This window comes from Lontra canadensis, unplaced genomic scaffold (assembly GCF_010015895.1).
Source record: "Lontra canadensis isolate GAN:19392208 unplaced genomic scaffold, GSC_riverotter_1.0 scaffold53, whole genome shotgun sequence".
NCBI lineage: Eukaryota > Metazoa > Chordata > Mammalia > Carnivora > Mustelidae > Lontra > Lontra canadensis.
Window position 1 is genome coordinate 9,688,615 of NW_022631047.1, and position 21,138 is coordinate 9,709,752.

Here is a 21,138-nt window from a genome sequence, read left to right on the forward strand (position 1 = left end):
GCCCTCCATCCCTGCTTCTGTAGCGGTCTCTGTCTCCCAGCAGAAGACGCAGCCATGAATCCGTTATTCGGCCCCAACCTCTTCCTCCTACAGCAGGAGCAGCAGGGCCTGGCCGGGCCGCTGGGGGACCCTCTGGGAGGCGACCACTTCGCCGGGGGAGGGGACGTGTCCCCAGCGCCGCTCGCCCCGCCCGGCCCGGCTGCCTACTCGCCGCCCGGCCCGGGCCCGGCGCCCCCCGCCGCCATGGCTCTCCGCAACGACCTGGGCTCCAACATCAACGTGCTCAAGACCCTGAACCTCCGGTTCCGCTGCTTCCTGGCCAAGGTGCACGAGCTGGAGCGCCGCAACCGGCTGCTGGAGAAGCAGCTGCAGCAGGCGCTGGAGGAGGGTAAGCAGGGCCGGCGGGGCCTGGCTCGCCGCGACCAGGCCGTGCAGACCGGCTTCGTCAGCCCCATCCGGCCCCTGGGGCTGCCCCTGAGCGCCCGGCCCGCTGCCGTCTGCACCCCTTCGGCGCGGGTGCTGGGGTCGCCCGCGCGCTCGCCAGCCGGCCCCCTCGTGCCCTCCGCGGCCTGCCACTCGTCGCCCTCCACCTCTACCTCCACCTCCTACTCCTCGTCTGCCCGCTTCATGCCCGGCACCATCTGGTCCTTCTCTCACGCCCGCCGGCTGGGGCCGGGACTGGAGCCCACGCTGGTGCAAGGGCCTGGCCTGTCGTGGGTGCATCCCGACGGGGTGGGCGTCCAGATCGACACCATCACCCCCGAGATCCGCGCGCTCTACAACGTCCTGGCTAAAGTGAAGCGCGAGCGGGACGAGTACAAGCGGAGGTAGGGGACCGGGAAGGTGGGGACGGGGCTCAGTGTCATGGGGCCGGGACGGGCCCCAGCACACATGGGGCCGGGACCAGGTGTGGGTCCGGGAGAGGAGATAGGGAGGAGTAAGATGAGAGTAAAGTTCTTGCTGTGTTAGGAGGAGCTTGGAAGTAGACAGACAGCATTGGGTACAGGAAGTCCAGAATCCACAGGGAATGCAGAAGTCGCACTGGTGACCGGAAGAAGGATCCTCAGAGCCGAGTACTGTGGGGTGTACATATTTTTCTTGTGGCTTTTCTGTCTCATCTAGACTGAAGTGTTTGGATGACAGTGTTCACTGTGGGGTTGTGTGCCGTGTGAAAGGGACTCGTGTCTACCTCTGGGTAGACATCTGGGGTACTACTTAGCCTCTCCAGGCTCAGCCCTCAGAGCAGTTTTGTGATAGATGCCGCATATGGATCAAAAGTAAGAGATCAGGATATAGCTTTCACTTGGGAGTCTAAGTGAAATTAGAAGGGGGTGGGGGAGCTGCATCTCCCAGTGGGCGATCCTGCTGCTGCTCTGGGTTTCCCAAGGTGATGCTGATGGAAACTGGGTGCCTACTCCAGTTCCACAGGAAGGGCTCTGGGACCTCGGAACATTGCTTGGAGTAAGTCAGAAAAAGAAAAGTAAAGAGATAAGGGGGAAGGGAATTCCCTAGGGAAAGGGGAAGGGACTGCTGGTCATCGTAGGGCTTGTGGAAGCTGCGGGGTGGGGGGGGGGACGGGAATCTGTGAAAGTGCAAGGAGCCAAAGGATGACGAAATGTAAGCGAAGCCAGCAGAGGAACCGAGTGTGTGGAAAAGTTGAGAATCTGGACACACCCTGTGAGTATAAGGCAGCGGGGGTCAGGCCCAGTGCTGACCCAGGATGAGGATTTGGCCTTCTTCGGGGGACTGGTAGGGCAGCCAGGTCCCAGGAGAAGGGACGTGATGCTGGCACTGGCTGTATATCCTTAGAGGCCTGAGAACCCGGGCCATTAGGAAGAAGCACGAGCACAGCCAGCCCTTTGCCACGGATGCTGTGGTTGAGGAGGAAGATGACGGGTCTGGAGGAGGCTTTATTTTGGAGCCATCAGGTTTAACCTCTTCATTGACTACTCTGACCCCTTGTGGGCAGGCTTGGGAACTACCCAGGCAGCCATGTGTGGCAGATACTAGTGTGTCAGCTGGGGCTTGGCTGAAGGTTCCTGGAGCTTACCCCTGGGTCTGGGGGCAGCCTTCAGGCAGCTGTAACCAGCCAGAGTCTAGCAGATTGCAGATCAGCAGACTTTCTGATGCTGAGTCTTGTCTTCATGCTGGCTTCCTTCATCGTACGTAGCCCATGTTATAAGTGCCTTTGGGAGTCTCAGTTCTAAAGGCATCATTCACATGCCCCCCAGAACCAACCTGCCCCAGTCCCTGCCCCAGCCCCTGTCCCTGCAGGAGGTAATTAACAACAGTCAGTGGCCGAACACGGACAGTTCTGGAATGCCTAACCATTGAAACAGCTGCTGTTCTCGGGTATTTGTTTTTCCTTAACTGAAAGGGTGTTTGTCCTTGGTCCAGCTGTCCAGGGCAGCAGAGAGTTATTCCTTGGGGACTGATGAGCTCATCGCTCTGCAGCACGCTGCTGTGCAGAGGGCCCCGCAGCTAGAGGTGTGTGGTACGTGACACTGGCGGTTCCTCATTCTTCCACCCCAGATCCTGTGCCCTCGTTCTGTTCCCTTGAAAACACCGGAGCTCCTGTCCGTGGCCCGGAAGGCATGGGTATAGCCTGAGCACCGAACTGGGAAGGAGCTGAGGCTTTCTGGGTTCTGTTCTCAGCTCCCCTGCTGTGTGCCACCTTGGGTGGACCTCTTCATCCTTCATCCTGGCCTCTGGTTTCCAGTGTGGGAATGGCCCCTGCTTCCTCACTTTGCTCGAGGGTACCGTTTATTTGGGAGGGAGGTCTTCATTGAAGGTAGAACACATGGAAATTGCCCAAATTCTACCCCTGTCAAGGGAACCTTGGAAGTGAGACCAGATTGGAATGGAGGTCAGAAGGAACCTGTTTGTGGTAAAGTATGGCTGGAGAACAAAAGAGTTCTAGTAAGCTTCCAGGGGCGCCGGGCTGCCTCAGTCAGGAGAGCATGTGACTTTTGATCTCAGGGTTGTGAGTTCGAGTCCCACGTTGGGTGTAGAGATTACTAAAAATAAATAAATAAACCTTAAAGAATTCTAGTAAGCTTCCAGGCAATTTATTTTCAGTTTTTTTTTAAAACTCTGTAATGTTTTGTTCATCTCAATCCTCCCCTAACTTCCTTACTTAAACTTCTACTGGAATTTGCTGCTTTCTGCCCTTCCCGATGCATCTTGCCCAGGGTCACTGTCCCCTTGCCAGGCTTGCTTCCTCCGGGGGCTTATGGACTCAGGGTATGATGGCACCGCATCCCATGGCTTCAGGTTGTCAATGAAGAAACCACAGGCCCAGGAGAGATAAATATGTCTGAACTCTGAAACTATTTTACTTGATGATTCTGGGACCCCTCACCGGCCCCGACCGTCAGAGGGAGAATACCAGAGCAAAAGGAGGAAGGATGTGGGGGCAGCAGGGAGGGGGGTGGGGAGCAGAGAGTCAAGAGGCTGAGAAGCTGGGCTGCATGGCAGGCTGGCCGGGTAGTGGCCCAACCGGCTGCCTCTCCCCTGCCCAGGCGGGAGGGGCAGTGGGTGACGTTGGGGAGTTATTATTAGGAACACTGCAGTGCAGAGCCCAGTGAGGAGCAGGAAGGCTTGGAGGGAAGAGGCTGTGGGCAGAGCCCAGCGGGGAGAAGAGGGCGAGGTTGGGGAGAGATGGAGGTGGGGCAGGGAGGATAGAGTCCCACGTCTGCAGAATCTGCTCCGTCAGGCTTTCATTTTCTTGCCGTCCTCTCTGTGGCTTCTGGCCACCTTTCTGATCCCGCAGTGTCTCTCATGGTACCGTGCCCTCCTTTCTGAGCCTTGAAGAAGTGGCAGGAGGTGATAGGCTGTCTGAGTGGGGTCTGAGAAGTTCTGCCAGCCCAGGCACCCTCGCAGAGTCTTGAGTCCTCCTGCAGCGTTCCGCTCCAGCACGGCCTTTCCGCCTCTGCTGCACCATGACCCGTGCACTGGCTTGCTGTGGACTCCCGTCTAGTGGAAGCCCTGGCCCTGCATAGCAGGGGAGTAGTCAGGGGGTCCTCTTAGCTGCTTGTGCTCCTAGTTTCAGAATCCTGGAGCGTAGGGGATGCCGCTGCTAGTTCCCACCCAGCGGATGAATGAGGCTCTTTTTCCTACTCTGATTGCCCTCGCCCTCGGTGTTTGGGTGCCTGGGACCCCGCTGGCTCCTGCTTTCCACTGCTTTCATGGTTCAGGGCCAGGCCCGACTCCTCTCCAGGGCTTCCGTGCAGGGGCTCCGGGTTGGTGAGGGGGGCAGTTTCTGGACCTTTGCCGGGGGACAGACTTTGAGTGTCTCCTACCAGGCTCTTGACCAGCCTTGTTGCTGTGGCGTGTGTCCTGCAGCTGCTTCTCCACAGTGAAATAGCACCACAAGCGGCAGGGCAGCAGGCTAGAGGAGCCCTGGGCTGGAGCGGGCAGGAGGCGGGAGACCGGATCTGGGCCCCCAAAGGTGGGGGACTGGGCCGGCAGGCCTGGGGGTGTGAGAGGGGAGAAGGCCAGCCGGGCAGCTGGCTGAGCCAGGGCCTGAGTGGGACAGGCGCTGTGGTTGCTCTTAAGTACGGCTCCTGGGGCACGGCCCGGAGGTTCTGGGAAGACAGCTGGAGTGCCAGGAAGCGTGGAGCCACCCGACAGCTGCAGCTGGCCACCTGCGGGCCAGCCGGCTGGTCCTGCCTACCGCTCCTGTACACCGAGGGCAGCAGAGCTAGAGAGAGAGAGCCCTGAGTGGTGGGGGGCGTGGGGGCTCAGGGAGCCGCAGGGGCAGGGCAGGGCAGGACCCCACACCTAGGCTCCCTCCCTGTCCCCCATGTCTGCCAGGTGGGAAGAGGAGTACACTGTGCGGGTACAGCTGCAGGAGCGAGTGAACGAGCTCCAGGAGGTGAGGGCTTGCCCCTGCCGTCCCTGCCGTGTCCCTCACCCTGTCACTGGCCCCCCCGCCCAGTCCTCTCCAGGCCCTTCCGTGTCCTTACCTGCACCCCGCATGGGCGGCATGGCTCGCTCATGGGGCTTTCTCCCAAACTGCAGGAAGCCCAGGAGGCTGACGCCTGCCAGGAGGAGCTGGCCATGAAGGTGGAGCAGCTGAAGGCTGAGCTCGTGGTCTTCAAGGGGCTCATGAGCAACGTGAGTGTGGCCCCCTTGCGCCTGGCCCTGCAGAGCAGGCCTTTCTGGTCTGGGCCTGTGGCTCTCCTGGCCACAGCCTTCACCCACCATGCCGCGCTGCCCACCCCCCTCCCCATACCTGTTCAAGAGGAAAGGCAGGAACCGAAGCTTCGGTGTTGGTGTCCTATGCAGGGGGCAGTATGGCCTCTGTCATTCCTGGAGGCCCTAAGCTGTGGTTAAGGACCCAAATCCCCACTCTGCCACCAGCCTGCAGGGGGGCTTTCTGCATTCCGTCACTGCTCTGTTCTGTCCCCCTCCTCTGCGGAATGGGGTCATAAGGGCATATACCTTGCAGGGCTAGTCCAGAGATGAGAATGCATTTAGGGGCGTGCTGGCCCTGACTTCGTGCTGAATAAGTGGTAGCCATTCTTCTTCGTGCACTACTTCCTCCACTCTCGAGCTCCCAGTGGGCTCTCTCTCTGAGATCATAAGTTCCGGGGGGAGCCCCTGCAGGTTCCGGGCCATGCACTCCAGGGCTCCCCCTCTGACCAGGGGGCCCGTGGCCTGAGCAGCGTGGGAATGCTGTGGGGAGGGCGTCCAGGAAGAGTGACACACAGCAGCCGTGTGTGACCTGAAGGCTGAGGCTCTCACTGGGCCTTGTCTTACCGCGCCCCGCGTTCCCTGGGCAGAACCTGTCTGAGCTGGACACAAAGATCCAGGAAAAGGCCATGAAGGTAGATATGGACATCTGTCGCCGCATCGACATCACCGCCAAACTGTGCGACGTGGCTCAGCAGCGCAACTGCGAGGACATGATCAAGATGTTTCAGGTGAGGGGGCAGGGCTGCTCGCAGGCCCCCGGCCCCTGCCGCACCTGCCCGGTGCCTCAGCTCCTCACTAGAGGGGTACCGGCCCAGAGCCCCCTTGCCCCCGCCCCCTGGGTCAGCGCCGGCCCCTCCTTCTTGGGGGCCTCACCCTGGCACCGGGGCCCCTCAGTGGGACTAGGCTGGGGGGCAAGGAACAGCCTCTGAAGAGAAGGTTCGGAAGCCGTCTCTAACACCGTCTCTCCCCTCCCCCTCTCTCTCCTCTGTCCGCCTCCTCTCCTCTCTTCCTTTCATCTTCTCTTGCTTTCTCCACAGAAGAAGCTGGTTAGTTTTGCTCTCATGCAAGCTTTTTAATGTCCCAGTCCCAGTTTCTAAGTCACCTACCTAGGCCTTTGGCCTTCAGTTTTGACCCGCTGGGCTTTTGGGCCCAGATTTTTACTCCTGTCTCCGTTCTCCTTGCTCTTCCCCATTTGCTTCATTTCTTTCTGCCCCTTCTCTGACTTTCCAGATCTGGATGAGTGATTCAGGCTTTCCTTTGTATACACCTCCTCCTTGCAGCCCAAAATTTCCTTTCAGTTTGGTCATTTCATTAGAAAGGACGTTTTTTTCTTTTTTCTTTTTTTTAAGAAAATAAATCCTCTGTAGCCATTTTGCACATCTGATGTGGTTGCCCCGGGCCATTTCTCTCCTGATCTTACTGCCCTATTTTCTCTGTTTCTCCTTTTTCTTCCTTCTCAGTCTGCAGCCCTGCCCCCATCTGTGTGTGTCTGCCTGTCTCTCGGTAACTCCGGTGTCTGTTCCTGTCGTTGTAACTGTGTCTTCTCTCTCTGTCCACCCTGCCCTCCCGCTGGTTCACGCTTCTCCCTCCCCCCCCCCCCCCCCCACCACCACCGGCGCCCACCTGCCCACCTGCCCTTCTCCTCACGCACCCGGCCTCGTCTCTGTAGTCTCTGCACTTGTCTCCCATTAAGGTCCCATCCATGGGGGGGCGGAAGCGGGAGCGCAAGGCTGCCATCGAGGAGGACACCTCCCTGTCGGAGAGTGACGGGCCCCGCCAGCCCGATGGGGATGAGGAGGAGAGCACAGCCCTCAGCATCAACGAGGAGATGCAGCGCATGCTCAGCCAGCTGTGAGTCCCGAGTCCCACAGGCCCGTCCCTCAGCGGCACCCCTGCCCCGAGGCCGGAGGCACCCCCCGCCCCCGCCCTGCCCAACGCCCCGACAGCGGCCTGCTGCTGCCCAAAAATAAGCCCCTGCCCTCCTTGACGGCGGGCTCCCTGTCTCTAGGAGGGAGTATGATTTTGAGGACGACTGTGACAGCCTGACTTGGGAGGAGACTGAGGAGACCCTGCTGCTTTGGGAGGATTTCTCAGGTTATGCCATGGCAGCCGCAGAGGCACAGGGAGAGGTAACGGCCCCTCCCAGCCTCAGGGCCCCTGCCAGTCCTGCCCAGACCCCCAGCTGGCCGCCTGTCCCCTCCCTCCCCTCTGCTCCCTGCACTCCTTGCTGCTTTCCCTCTGTGGCCTTCATCCTCTGCCTGCTTCTCCCCTCGTCCTTTTTCCTTTCTCTGGGCTGTCTCCAGCTTCCTTTAACAGGACTCTCTCTCTTCCCCACCTTGGCCCTGTGCGATGCCCCCATCCCACCCTCCCCACTGGCCACCCCACCCTTGCTTTCCTTTTTGCTCCAGCAGCAGGAGGACAGTTTGGAGAAGGTGATTAAAGATACGGAGTCCCTGTTCAAAACCCGGGAGAAGGAATATCAGGAAACCATTGACCAGATAGAGGTAAGGCTGAGGTGTCTGAAGCCTCGACCAGGGGTTAGGGGGACCCCACTTTCTCTTTTGGGGGTGGGGCCTTAAGACCTTGCTCTGCGCTGGGGGGCGGCAGGCAGATGTGTGTTCCGGTCTCAGCCCTGTCACTTGCAACTGCTCATGGGCTGCTTGCACCCTCTGAGCCTGTTTCTTCATTTGTCGGGTAAGCTCTCCATCCTACCTGCTCACAGGCTTGTCTGAAGATCAGAGGAAGTGAGGCCCGCGCAGAGCTGAGAGCAGGGGCTGTCAGCCTGGGAGGCTTCCTGCCCGGCGCGGTAGTGCTTATTAGTTCTCCTACTGTTGGGGCCATAGCAGAGGCCACTGAGTGGACTCGAACTCTGCTGTTTCTTCAGCTCAGCCCTTCAGCTGACGGAGGAACCTCTGTCCTCCTCTGTCCTCCTCCTCGGGAAGGTTCCTCCAGGCTAGGGAAGGGAAGCTAGGGCTCTAAGCTGGAGCTAGGTCTGCAGGCCCGAGGGCGGCTTTGTGGCAGCTGCAGGGCAGGGTGGGGGCGGGGGTGGGGGTGTGGGCAGGACGTTGTTCTCGGCAGCCTCCCGCTCCTGGAGAGGGCCCTTCCTGGAGCCCTGAGTGCCCCTGGCGTGGGGAAGAGGCCCCTGGGCTTCTGGAACTCTTGGCCTCTCTTTAAGCCCCCGTGGCCTATTTGTGCCCTTGCTGCTCTCACACTGCCGGCATTTTAAGAAGCGACCGACAGGTGGTTTTCCGACTTGCGTGTTCTCCCAACACACATCACTCGGTCCTGCTCCTTGAAGCTGAACCTGCTTTTGTTTCTTGCACGGGTAGACGGGCTGAGTTTTAAAGGCCAGCAGCCAGGTGTCTGCTCCCCACGGAGGAGGGGGAGGGAAGAGCCACTTTCTGTCCACTCAGGACACCCATCTGGCAGGCTCCCTCTTGTCTTGCAGGAGGATGGCTTTAGGAGAGGTGTTGAGAGCTAACAGGGGACTTTGGGTATGCTGCTGGCCCTGGTGACTCATCCTGATAATTATCAGTGGTAAAGCCAGGGCCCAAGTGGAAGGTGGGAGGGAATTCCTGCCGTCCTGCCTCCTTCCAGTCCCTCGAGCCACATCCCTGCCCTGCCCTCCAGTCTCATAGCGAGGCTGGGGGTTTCCGTGGAGGCTCTTGGTTGCCTCCTGGCTTGTGGTGGCTCCCTTCCCTCACGTGTGAAGGGGACCCGTACACATGTGTAGAGGCAACTGGTGGCGGTCCTAGCCTTGTCTTTGGGTAGAATATACTTGCTTCATTTCTGTCTTTCTTGTCCTCACCGGTGACGGGCTCTGGCAGCTGGCCCCTTCCCCTCCCGCTCTCCTTAGCTGGAGAAGCTGGGGTGGTGGCAGTGGCCAGCCCTCACAAGAGCGGGTGAGTGACCTCTATTGTCTTCCTGACTGAGCAGTTGCATGACCCGCCCTCCCGGCCTTGCTCTGGAACCCTGGCTGTTGTGTGAGCTGTGCCCGCTAGGGCTCCTGCCCCACCCGGGCCACCATCTCTTCTGTCGGGCCCTGTGACCCCTTTACTTCTTTCTCTGAGTTCCCATCCTCTCCCTGTCCAGTTGGGATTAGTTCTGGGTGGTTTCCTCTTTCCACTTCGGATTATTCACGGGGAGTTTCCTACCCTTTATCTTTGCTCTGGGGCAGTCAAGCAGATCACCGCCCAGCAGTTTTAGCCCAGCAGTTTTATTCGGCCTCTCTGTTTGGCCCCCCGTCCTTTGTACCCAAAACAAAGAGAGGCCAAGATTGTCTCTGGCCCAGATCTTTCCCGCCTTCGCCCTGCCTCTCAGCCCTACCTTTGCCAGGGAGGCCATTTTTTCCTTGATCTCTGAGCCCACATTTTCACCATGGAACCTTTCTTGAATTGGGGTACATCTAACCAGTGGGGCGCTGGGTGTGGCCACAGTCTTTCTGTGAAATGCTGCGAATGGCTCACAGGAGAGACGAGAGCCCAGAGAGCTCTCTGAGGAGGATCGACCCTCTTTGAGCCACTCAGACAGGTCTCCTCCTTGGTGCCACAAGGCTTGTCATGAAGTTCTCTAAGTCACCCAGCGTGGTGCTGGGCCAGTGCAGGCAGAGATGAATAAGCCATGGCTGGCCTTCCAGAAGCACCCGAATGAATGAGGGAGACAGATGGGGTGCAGTGCTGCACAGGGCCACGCAGGAAGCCCAGGGAGGGAGCCAGGCTGCATGGACAGCCACCCCAGGCGGGCTCTCTGTCCTGCCCGCACTTTGGTTCCTGTTGTCAGGGAGGATCAGTTGCAAGAAGGCAGGCCCGTGGCAGAGACCTCTGCCTTCCTCTGCAGGCAAAGATGCCCAGGAAAGCTAGATGTAATGACAGTACAGTGGGTCCCCTCTGGCTGGGCAGACTGATTTTTAAATCTGAGGCCTTGCCCACGGGCGCCCGGGGCCCCCTCACCCCCCACCCCGCAGTGTTCTTGGCATGTTTGCTTCCCGGGGGTGCAGGCCGGGGCCCTGCTGACTTGCAGGGCCCTTCCCCTCCCCCGCCACAGCTGGAGCTGGCCACGGCCAAGAATGACATGAACCGGCACTTGCATGAGTACATGGAGATGTGCAGCATGAAGCGGGGGCTGGACGTGCAGATGGAGACCTGCCGCCGGCTCATCACGCAGTCGGGAGACCGGTGAGGACCGGCCCTGGAGGTGGGGGCCGGGCCCCCATGTCTTCCACCAGGGGCGCCCGTGCAGGGAGGGAATGCGGTGGGTTGGCCCTGAACAGCCTGAGGGTCAGTCCCATCTGGACGTGGGGCTCTTGGGCGGGGGCACCCTGCGTGTCCGGCCCTGTCCCTCAGGGTGTTCTGTCCCTCAGCAGTGGGGCGATGGGCGTGCGTCCGTTCATGGCTGGATGGCCCAGATCTCCTAGTACCACCAGCCTCGGGGGTTCCCTGGTCAGAAGCAGCTCAGAACTGCCGAGGAACAGAACCGGTGTGGTGGCGGATTTGTGTCTAAAGTCAGGGCCATAGTTTGTGCATTTGGCCCTGTGTACGTTCTGCCTCTACAAAGAAGTACATTTTAAGAAGTCCCCGAAATACTATAGATGGACATCAAGCTGGGGCAAGCTTTATGCAGTTGGCCTGTGCAGCTGGGCTCAGGCAACATCTCTCATACTGTGAAATGAGATCTTTTTTTTAGATGTTATTTATTTGAGAGAGAGAGAGAAAGCATGAGTTGGGGGAGGGCCAGCAGGAGAGGGAGAAGCAGACTCCCAGGACCCAGGGATCCTAACCTGAGCCAAGGTCAGATGCTTAAGTGACTGAGCCACCTAGGTGTGGCCCTGTGATCTGAGCTATTTCTGAACTCTGAGCCTCCCAGAGTCCCCAAGACAGGTGCAAGAGCTTTCCCTCCCCTTCCTCGCTTCCCTCACCCTGCCTCCACCCTCACATGCGTGGCCCACCTGTCCTCATCAGAGATGGTGTTCACCAGCCTGCCCAAGAATAAGGCCAAGGGAGAGAGGAATGCTACCCAGCCTCATCAGGATTCCTGCCTGCCCCAAGGTGACAGCTGGTGTTTTTTTCTAGAAAGTCTCCTGCTTTCACTGCGGTCCCGCTTAGCGACCCGCCGCCGCCAAGCGAGGCTGAGGACTCCGATCGTGATGTCTCATCTGATAGCTCCATGAGATAGGGACCTACCTCCAGCTCAGAGCCCTGGGGCCCCACCCTGCTGGGAACTCACCGAGGGGAGGGGTGGGGGTTTCACAGAGGGGAATATTATCCGTCCCACTGCACCAAGCCTCGCCCCTGGGGACTGGGGCACTCCTCCCTTGGGCTTCCTGCCTTTGACCTTGGCCTCCAGGGTTCTAAGGTGTCTGGAGCGAGGCTTAGCCAAGGCTTAGCTGGCCCGTCCCAGGCGACTCCCACCACAGCAGGGGCTCTCCTGCCTTCATGTGTGGGTGTCTGCTACTTTCTCATCTCTAAAATGCTGCCAGTGATTGTGGCCCCTTACTTTCTCTGAGTAAGGAACGTGATTGTCAGATCTTCCTTCCAGTTCTGTGGCCTCAAGCCCGTTTACGGTCTGATTCTGTACTGGTGCTAACTGGCCCAGGCACTGGTATGAAGTGGATGAGGCTGGCTGTTGCATGGCTTGTGGAACCCAGGCTGTGTGTGGGAGAGGGCCTCCCCTCCACCCTGCAGGTGGAAGGACAGAATGGGCAGGGCGCTCCCTCCTCCCTCCACCCTCCCAAGTGCTCAGGGCCTGTGGATGGCAGTGCCCTGGCTGCGACCCTTTCCCCAGGACAGTGCCTGCCTTCAGGGGTCTCAGTGCCCCCGCCCTGGGCTGGGTGGCTTCTGGAGCTGACTGGTGCAGCATCGTGGAGGGAGACAGAAGCCCTTGCTCGTTTCCCAGTCAGCACGGAGTGGCAGAAAGGTGAAGCTACATGTGCGTGTGTGTGTGTGTGAGCACGTGCGTGTGCACTCAGGGTCTCCGTCTCTTCGAGTATCAGCTGGCTGCCTCCCTGTCGGTCACACACTGAGAGCAACAGGCTGAGAAGCTGTCCCAGACTTGGAAAAGCTTGGGAGAAACTAGGGACACGCAAATGAGTTGTCAGCCTGACTGCCTGAATGGACATTGGAATGGAATCTTTAATAATAACCAAACTGGAGAGTATTTATTGAACACTTCTGTGTCCCTGTTTTAAGCACTTTCTGGTGGTAGGTACACAATCCCTTCTGGGAGCTGCACCCTGCTTTTCCTCCCCTAACACAAGCAGGTGAACAGAAGCCTGTGCTTCTGCCCCGAAGCCTCCCGTGCAGGACAGTACCAATCCCCTTCACACCCCCTCTTAAGTCCTAAAGGTGGAGGTTAACTTCATTTTCCTGATCATTGACTACACAGTGCTTATACAGCTGACCGAACAGAATCCTTCTAGAAGACCCGGAGGGGCTGGGCACCGGCCTATCATTTTACAGATGGGAATAACTAGGGCACATTAAAGCAAGTAACTTAGTCCAGACCTCATAGCTGGGAGGCAGAGTGGAGTTTGCCCCCTGGCAAACCCTCAGCTGTCCTCCACGTTACTAGGGCTCTGCCCCAGAGTGGCCTGGTAACCGATCAAGGCCATGAGACTTGCTAGTCCAATTCCAAAGCCCTTCCTGTGCCAAGGTTACCCTTCAGTTGGCTGTAAACAGAACAGCTTTCAGACAGAGGCACCAGATCATCTGGTGACAAAACAACTTGCCCTCTAAATCACATCCCAGTCATGTAGCACCTATGGGCGTTGGAGGGATACTGAGCCAAAGCCAAGACCAATGGCCTGTAGAAGTGAATGCAGTGCTTGTACCTTTGGGAGGGATGCTCCTGTTAGGCCTAAGACCTCCGGCAGAGTTCAAGCCTGGTTGGTGTGTGCTGGGCCTTCCCTGGGTACTATCAGCAAGATTGATTTCTTTTGGCACTCAGTCTAGCTCCCTTTATCCCAGACACTGGAAAAAGCTAAAACACCCAAGGAGTTGGCTGGATACAGTATACTTTATTGATGGTACATGACAAGGTAGGGCTCCCCAAGCCCCTCCCCTTCTTCAGGGGGTCTGGGATGGAAATAGTGGAGGTTGGGAGATTCTCAGTGTTTTGGGGGGTAAGTTAGGGCAGGGATTCCCCAGCAGCTGAGGGCCTCTCTCCTCCTCTTGCTCTGGCTGGGGCTGGTGGTTCAGGGGGCTCTTACTCCTTGGAGGCCATGTGGACCATAAGGTCCACCACCCGGTTGCTGTAGCCAAATTCATTGTCATACCTGGAAGATCAAGGAGTGAAAGGCTATTTCCCCACACTGGGCACCAGAGGGCCCCAGACTCTAGTCACTTTCCTAGGTGTTGCTCCAAACCACGCCCCCACCCCCACATACCAGGAAATGAGCTTGACAAAGTGGTCATTGAGAGCAATGCCAGCCCCAGCATCGAAGGTAGAGGAGTGGGTGTCACTGTTGAAGTCGCAGGAGACAACCTGGTCCTCAGTGTACCCCAGGATGCCCTTAAGAGGGCCCTCTGATGCCTGCTTCACCACCTTCTTGATGTCATCGTATTTGGCCTAACAAGGTAAAAATGAGATGGTTATCCAAGTTCCAATCTTGCTATTCTCCTCCCCCACCACCCCCAATCCCTACCCTGCCACCTCTTCCAACCCACACTTACAGCTTTCTCCAGGCGGCAGGTCAGATCCACAACAGACACGTTGGGGGTGGGGACACGGAAGGCCATGCCAGTGAGCTTCCTACAGACAAGGGGAAACTGGCTCAGCACTATTCCTCTGCCTCCCCCTCCCCGCAACCAAGTCCCTAGGGTAGAAAAGCAGCAAGGCACCTTACCCATTCAGCTCAGGGATGACCTTGCCTACAGCCTTGGCCGCACCAGTGGAAGCTGGGATGATGTTCTGGGCAGCCCCTCGGCCGTCACGCCACAGCTTCCCAGAGGGGCCGTCCACAGTCTTCTGGGTGGCAGTGATGGCATGGACGGTGGTCTGGAAATGGGGGGGGGGGGAAGGAGTGAGGGCCTACACAGTACTCATGTCACCCACCCTTGGGAAGAAATTAAGGGACAGAGTCACCTGACCTTGAAACCCCTGTAGCTCCCCCATCCCAGGACCATGTTCTAAGCAGAATTATGCAGTCCAGGAAGAGAAGTCAATGGGCGTGGGGCACTTTCCCCATCATTCATACCATGAGTCCCTCCACAATGCCGAAGTTGTCATGGATGACCTTGGCCAGAGGAGCCAAGCAGTTGGTGGTACAGGAAGCATTGCTGAAAAGAGGGAGGCAGGTAAAGGCCAAGCAGATCCATCCCGTGATACACGGTATTACCGGACCACTTCTCCACTCCTTTTCCCTCCGCCATACTCACCTGACAATCTTGAGGGAGTTGTCATACTTCTCATGGTTCACACCCATCACGAACATGGGGGCGTCAGCAGAAGGAGCGGAGATGATGACCCTCTTGGCCCCGCCCTTCAAGTGAGCCTGCAGTGAAGAAGTCCTTGTAACCCAGGCCCTCCTTTCCTGGTCTAAGCCCACAGTCCCCATTCTTCCCACTACACCTACACCAGAGCCCAGGGTCAACACCCTCCCACCTTTACTCTCCTTGGCACTCACCCCAGCCTTCTCCATGGTGGTGAAGACCCCAGTGGACTCCACAACATACTCAGCACCAGCATCGCCCCATTTGATGTTGGCGGGATCTCGCCTATAAATAAGACGACCCCAAATTTAGGGACATGAGGTACCATGTATCCAAGGTGGTCACCCCATCCTAGTACCTCCCTCAGAGCCAGTTTCCCGTTTCTCCTCCACACTTACTCCTGGAAGATGGAGATGGACTTCCCATTGATGACAAGCTTCCCGTTCTCAGCCTTGACTGTGCCGTGGAATTTACCGTGGGTAGAATCATACTGGAACATGTAGACCTGCAGGGAAGGAGGAGGGGGCAGTGAGGGGCTGTGCTTCAGTGGGGCTGTGCTTCAGTGGGGCTCTGCTCCCTTGTGCGGCTGCAGGGGCAGCACTCACCATGTAGTTGAGATCAATGAAAGGGTCATTGATGGCGACAATATCCACTTTACCAGAGTTAAAAGCAGCCCTGGTGACCAGGCGCCCAATACGGCCAAATCTGAGAAAAGACAAGGGGCAAGAAAAATGAGTGGGGCAGAAGAGAAAAGCCTCCTGGGCATGGAAACAGTCCGAGGCCAACTCCTCCCCTTCCAGGGGTGAGAAAATGGCACTTCCCTGCCGCTATTACTCCCAAGAAATCTAATTTTATCCTGCGCAATCCTGCCAGGACAGCATGGCGAGTAAGTGAAGCCTTCCCAAGAGGTGATTAGGTTCAAACACTTGCCCAACTCCCCATTGTCTACCAGTCCCACCAGGAGAAACAGAAGCTCAGGGCATGGTCTGGCCACTCGGCACTTATCACCCCCACTATCTGTGCCCTGACAAGGCTTGCACTGGTCTGGCCCAGATTCAGGAAACACCCTCTGCGCAGCAAAGACATGCACACTTAGCATCACCAAGCTCAAAGGGCAAGAGTAAAGGTCAGAAATTAACTGGACAAGGAAAGCCCATCCCTTCCTCCAAAAAGGAAAGAGGAGGGGAAAAAGGGTACTTCCCAACCCCCTAATCTCGGGAGTCTAGTTTGCTAACCTGTCTGTGCAAACCCTCTTCTAAAAATTAGGAGCAGAAGCAACAGATGTGTGTGTGTGGTGGTGGTGGGCGGTGAGAAGTAGGAGAGTAGAAGCCCAGGCCCCCAACTGCAGAAAGGTCAGGCAGCTATATTTAACCGTAGATTAAGAGTGGAGTGGGGATCTGATTTCTGGAAGACTGAATAGGGAGAAGGGCAGGATTCCCAAGGCTCACCGACACCTAATCCTCCCAGTGACCTTTATAGCCTTGGCCTTTTAGGGCTGGGTCAGCTCTAGGCATGGAAGGAGGAAAAAAGCTTCGAAGAGAGCCAGTGAGATGTAAGGGGCTGCTGCCACAGGAGCCATTTTGTGGTGGAAAATTTCTATCTACCCATGACTCAGCTCCCCGGACATGGCACTAAGCTGCAGCTACCACACCTCTCCTGAGAAAGAAAGAAAAAAAATTAAGACAGGACTCCCCTGAACCCACGTTTCTGATTCATCAGAGGATCATCTAGGAAGAGCATCCCCGAGGGAAATTTGGTTGGCAGCTTAAGGGATGTGATCAGGTTCTGAAGTCAGGCTCTTTCGAGAGCGAGGCTGCGGGAAGCCTTGCCTCACCTGGCTTACGGGATAGAGGCGACTCCACCCCAGCGAGGCAGGCCTCGGAGGTTTAGTCATAGGCGAGGAAGGAGAACAGTGAGGAGCTACGGGAGGTTTCCTAACGGTGGTTCCTTCACTTCCTTCCCCGTTGCAACATGGCGGCAAGGTTACCGCAAACGAGCGCTCCTGGCGGGCTGCGCACCCAGCTGAGCGAGCCCCGGGAGCCCCGGACCGCGCGGGCGAGGTGGGGGGTGGGGAGAGAAGAGGCTGGTGGGGGAGGGGCGCCTCCCCGGCACGTGACCCCGCACGGCGCGAAAGCAAAGAAAGAAGCCCGGGCCGGAGGATTAGGGGATGGCTCTTAAGCCGGGATAGCGGCGGGCCGCTCGAATCCGCTGGGGTGGCATTGCAGGAGGCGCCACAGCCGGAGATGGGGTGGGGGCCACAAGGCCCTCTGGGCGGGAGCCTCCGCCAGGTCAGAGCGCCGACCTTGAGTTCTCCTTGGGGGGGGGGGTAGGACCACCGCACCCACGTCCTCCACCCGCTCGCCGGGGACCGCACCCTGCCCCATCCCCGAACTCACCCGTTCACTCCGACCTTCACCATCGTGTCTCGGGCACGCGGCTGCGGGGAGAGGAAGGCGAGCATTAGAGAGCCGGGGCGGGCGGGGGCTGCAGTCCGGCCGCTGCCCTCCCCTCCCCCCCCCCACCCGGCCTCCATTCCCACCCCGCGCCTGGGCACGTCCGTCCTCCCGCCCCTGCAATGCGGAGGTCCGGCCGGGCACGCCCGACCAGCGGCCGCGCAGCCCCTCTGGGTCCCCTCCGGGTCCGCGAGCGCCCCTGGCCCCCTTCGGAGCCGTGCCCCGGCCTCTCGAGGTCCCTCTGTCTGGCTTTGCCGAGGTTTACCTGGCACTGCACCTGAAGATGCGGCTGTCTGTCGAACGGGGAAGAGCAGAGAGCATCAGAGAAGACTGCAGTCCAAATTTATAGCGCCTGGGCGGGGCGTGGGGGCGCGGGCCCCGCCTCTCGCCGGCTTGCCCAGTCGGGGCCCAAGGGCGCGGAGGCCTGAGCTACGTGCGCCCGTAAAGCCGCGAGTAGCCGGGCCTGAAATTTTTGGACCCGTCTGCTTCTTCCAGTGTGCACGCACCAAGCGTGTGGGCTAGGGACGGAATGGGGGAGGGGACAGAGACCAGCTCAGTGGAGGAGGGGATTGCCAATGGCACTCGTGGGCATGCAGGAGACTGTGGACCCCAGGATCGGGCTCCTGGTGACAACGGAAGCCCTCCGGGAGCCAGAGCTGTTAAAGTTGCTTCACAGATGAAACGGGAGGGCTTTGGGAGCTGGTGGGATGGGGAATTGGAGCCGGAGCCGGGACCCCTCGCGGTTGTGCGCGGCCAACCCCCTCCCCTTTCTTTCGGAGGCTGAGGCGGGAAGGCTGAGGAACTTCTCCAGGCTCTTCGGTAGTGGCGGGGGAACCGCAGAGGAAAAGGCCCGGGAGGGGTCAGCCCGCCTCCTGCCGGGCTCTGCCCAGCCCCCACTTCCCCCGCCCGGGGCCCTGGCTCCCGGCCCCCTCGGGCCGGGGGCCTGGACTGGCCCTGGGCGGTGGGGTCCTGGAGAAGAACTAGGGCTCGGGAGGTGGCTGAGGAATGGGGGCGGTTTCTGCGCTGAAGGTCACGCTGTCCTGCAAGCTCGGGCTGCCGGGAGAGCTGATAATTGGGGCGGACAAACCAGGCCCTGTGTGCACCAGCTGCTCTCCCCGAGGCGGGGCTGGGCCGCAGGGGGAGGACGCGAGGCCGGAGGCCTCCCACAAAGTCGCTCCTGGGAGACCTGAGTGCTGTGCCGCCGGAGCCAGGAGACAGTGCCCCTTTCACCGCTTCTAGCCCAGGCCGGAGAGCGGGACGTGAGGGCGGAAGTCCCTCCCCATCCTGGGACGTGCCGGCCAGCCCCAGAGCCAGGGACGCCCCTATCCTGCCCGCGCCCCGGGATGTTGGGGGAAGGGTGAGGAGTCCAGAAGAGGGAGAAATTTGGGACGTCTTGGGCATGTGGTGGGAACCGGCCCTCAGCCCCACGCGAGGTCGAGGGAGGGATCCATTCTTCTTCCACAGTCTGGGGCCCCAGCTGCGCCGGGTTTGCCAGGTTTGGATGGAAGAAAGGCTGCGTTCAGAACGCGTGAGGGTTTAGAGGGGGTTGGGGTGGAAGGGACAAGGCCCATCAGCAGGTGCTGGGGGCTGGGGATCCTGGGGCCTCTTTGCTGGCCCAGCGTAACCTGAGACCAGCCCCCTTTTCTAGCTGAAGAGCCTGTGGCTAAATTTAGCCAGGCCTGGTGATAACCTTTGCTTAAAAGGCAGAGAGCACGCTCTCCTGCACCCCGACTCCAACCGCCCCCCCCCCAAGTCCCTACCCTTCCTGGATTGCCCTCCCTCCTTGGGGCCCCAGAGCCAAGTCTGTGTCTTTCTGGCAGCCATATGCATGGTTGGTTCCCAGGCTTTTCACGAACCCTAAGAGCAGGGCCAGAGAGCACCTAATGGTGGGAAGCACCACAGGTGGTCTGGTGGGGCCTAGGGTAGAGACTCAGCTGCTAACTCTTTCATTCTCAGCTGCTAACCCTTCCATTCTGCCCAGGTTCAGCCAGCACCATTAACCCTTTCCCTGGACTCGATGCTCCCACACTACCTAGAATGTGTCTGAGGTCCCATCTTCCCTTTTGCTGCACACACGTACTTTTTCATTAGTGTCTTCTGCCAAAAAGGGAGCTCGGTGCCCATGGAGCATTACTGATGCAGCCTGCTGTTGTCATGGCAGCAAAGACACCAGTGTCGTCATGAGAGCACGCTCACTGCCTAATGGTCCAGGTGACTCAGCAGAGCAGACCTGGGGAGCTGAGGGGGTGGGCAAGCTAAAGCAGTGTCCGCGTGCGGCTGACTTCCCACAGACCCTAGAACAGTAAAGTGATGCCTTGGTAGGCAGTCTGCACAGATGGAGGAGGGGAGCTGACCTTCCATCAACCCTGCGACCAGGTCAGTCCCCTGTCCCAGAGACAGGCTCAGGGAGCACAAATGGGGAGAGGAGCATGCAGACCAGCCCGGGGTATAGAGAAGGGTTTCTCCACAATGGAACCACTGACTGATGCTTTGGGCTGAATCATTCTGTTGTGGGGTCTGTCTTCTGCACTGTACAGTATTTAGCAAAAGCCTTGGTCTCTCCCCACTAGATGTTGATAGGGAGCATCCCTCCCATCTAGGTTGTGATGACAAAAAAATCTCTGGGCATTGCCAAATGTCCCCTGGAGGGCAAAACCGTCCCCAAGTGGAGCCCGTCTACCTGGAGACTAAACTCTGCGTGCTTCGCCACTGTGCAGCAATCCTGTCACTTGTGCAGTGTGGGGAGGTCAAGAAGGGGAAGATGAGGCACCAGGGTAGCATGGAGTTTATCAGATCTTGAGATAGGCCCCAGGACTTTCGGGCTCCTCTTTCTGAATTGATAATCCTCTCCTTGCCTCCTGCATCTGGACTAACATGAAAGATGAAACAGACAAGCCTAGGAAAATCTAAAAGTATATAAAAATATTTATTCACTAGGAAACGAGGAGACTGGGAGACATATAATCCGGTGAAAGCTCAATTCAGTTCAATTAGGCTAGTTTAAGAAAAATGCTTTACATTATAAAGACCATTAAATGTTAAAAAAAGACAAGAAGACAGGCAAACAATTACAAGAGCAATGGACTTTTAGGTCACCCAGCAAGACACCCTTCCCAGCAGGGATGGGAACAGGCAAGATGACCTCTTAGGTCCTGTGCCTTCGAGGAGGTGCTCGGCGGATGGGTGTGGTCTTCTTGGGTGTCTCATCTTCTGTCATCTCTGCTGAAAGCTCTACTCAGAGGATTGGAGGAATAAGAAAAAGCTGAGTCACAAAGATGGTGAAATGTAGATCTCAGGGAACGCAGAAGAAACAAAACCCAAACGGCACGATGGGAAGACACCTTGGGGTGAGGTGGTGGAGACAATCTATACAGCAGGACCCCATCAGAACCAGCCTCACCCCCCAAGTTACGCTCCCTCTGGGCCAAGGCCAGGAGGGAGCATCGTACCTTCCTCGCTGGACTCATCACTCGAGAAGACGATTCTGGGTTTCTTTTTTGAAACTCGCTGTCGGGTGTCTGGACGCCGTTGGATGGTACGGCGGGGCTCGGGGGTGACAAAGTCACTGTCTGATGAGGCTGCAGAAGCCAGATGCTGGTGCCGCTTAGAGACTAGAAAAGGCAGAGACATGAGTCCGCAAAAAGGAAGCTCTCAGAGGAGAGCCAGATCACTCCACCTGTGGGGCAGCCTCACATACCAGTGGATGGTTTCTTGGCTGATGGGGCCCTCTGGCTACCCCCTTGGCCAAGCTCAAGGTCTTCCACTGCATCCAAACCTCTGGTGTGGCAGACCCGAAGCTTCTGTTCAAATTCATCTATTATAGCCTGGAAGGGAAGAAGACATAAAGAGCAGGCCTGGAAACACAGTTATTTCTATGATGAAAAACAAGTCATGAAAAGACACGGTAAAAACTGAAATGCAGATCACGGAGAGAACCTAAGCTGAGGGAGGGGTTCACAGTGCATGACTGCAAGTATAGGATGTTCTGGAAAAGGCACAACTGTGGAAAAATAAAACAAATCAGTGGTTGCCGGGGGTTGGGGGGACAGAGTGAGTGGGAG

At 58.2% G+C, this 21,138-nt stretch overlaps 4 protein-coding genes across 18 annotated transcripts in view; 2 read left to right on the forward strand and 2 right to left on the reverse strand.

Annotated features, from left to right (window-relative positions):
* NOP2 (NOP2 nucleolar protein) overlaps positions 1–21,138 on the forward strand; it is a 35,436-nt gene that overhangs the window by 12,287 nt on the left and 2,011 nt on the right. The window lies entirely within an intron of this gene.
* IFFO1 (intermediate filament family orphan 1) lies at positions 9–11,691 on the forward strand. 12 transcript variants are annotated; one of them, XM_032874762.1, is made up of 10 exons: positions 9–827; positions 4,816–4,876; positions 5,023–5,118; positions 5,787–5,927; positions 6,237–6,245; positions 6,869–7,050; positions 7,208–7,328; positions 7,608–7,703; positions 10,243–10,373; positions 11,268–11,691. In XM_032874762.1, the coding sequence occupies exons 1-10, from the start codon at positions 55–57 to the stop codon at positions 11,368–11,370; spliced, it is 1,713 nt and encodes a 570-aa protein (XP_032730653.1). In that variant the 5' UTR covers positions 9–54; the 3' UTR covers positions 11,371–11,691. The 12 variants fall into 12 exon arrangements, with proteins under 12 accessions (XP_032730653.1, XP_032730655.1, XP_032730657.1 ...); XM_032874764.1 differs by having other exon boundaries at positions 7,611–7,703; XM_032874766.1 differs by having other exon boundaries at positions 6,893–7,050.
* GAPDH (glyceraldehyde-3-phosphate dehydrogenase) lies at positions 13,191–17,453 on the reverse strand. Its single transcript, XM_032874781.1, has 11 exons — positions 17,343–17,453; positions 17,021–17,061; positions 15,230–15,329; positions 15,023–15,129; positions 14,819–14,909; positions 14,571–14,686; positions 14,390–14,471; positions 14,039–14,190; positions 13,866–13,944; positions 13,580–13,761; positions 13,191–13,468 (listed from the first exon to the last, which is right to left on the reverse strand). Exons 2-11 carry the CDS (start codon positions 17,041–17,043, stop codon positions 13,399–13,401), a joined length of 1,002 nt encoding a protein of 333 aa, XP_032730672.1. The 5' UTR covers positions 17,044–17,061; positions 17,343–17,453; the 3' UTR covers positions 13,191–13,398.
* The window catches only part of NCAPD2 (non-SMC condensin I complex subunit D2), a 28,635-nt gene continuing 27,647 nt past the window's right edge, over positions 20,151–21,138 (reverse strand). For all 4 annotated transcript variants that reach the window (XM_032874757.1, XM_032874756.1, XM_032874758.1 and 1 more), the window contains 3 exons: positions 20,775–20,901; positions 20,527–20,688; positions 20,151–20,308 (listed from right to left, as the gene is read on the reverse strand). In XM_032874757.1, coding sequence (XP_032730648.1) covers positions 20,223–20,308; positions 20,527–20,688; positions 20,775–20,901 — 375 coding nt within the window. In that variant the 3' untranslated portion in view covers positions 20,151–20,222. The remainder of the gene's footprint in view (positions 20,309–20,526; positions 20,689–20,774; positions 20,902–21,138) is intronic.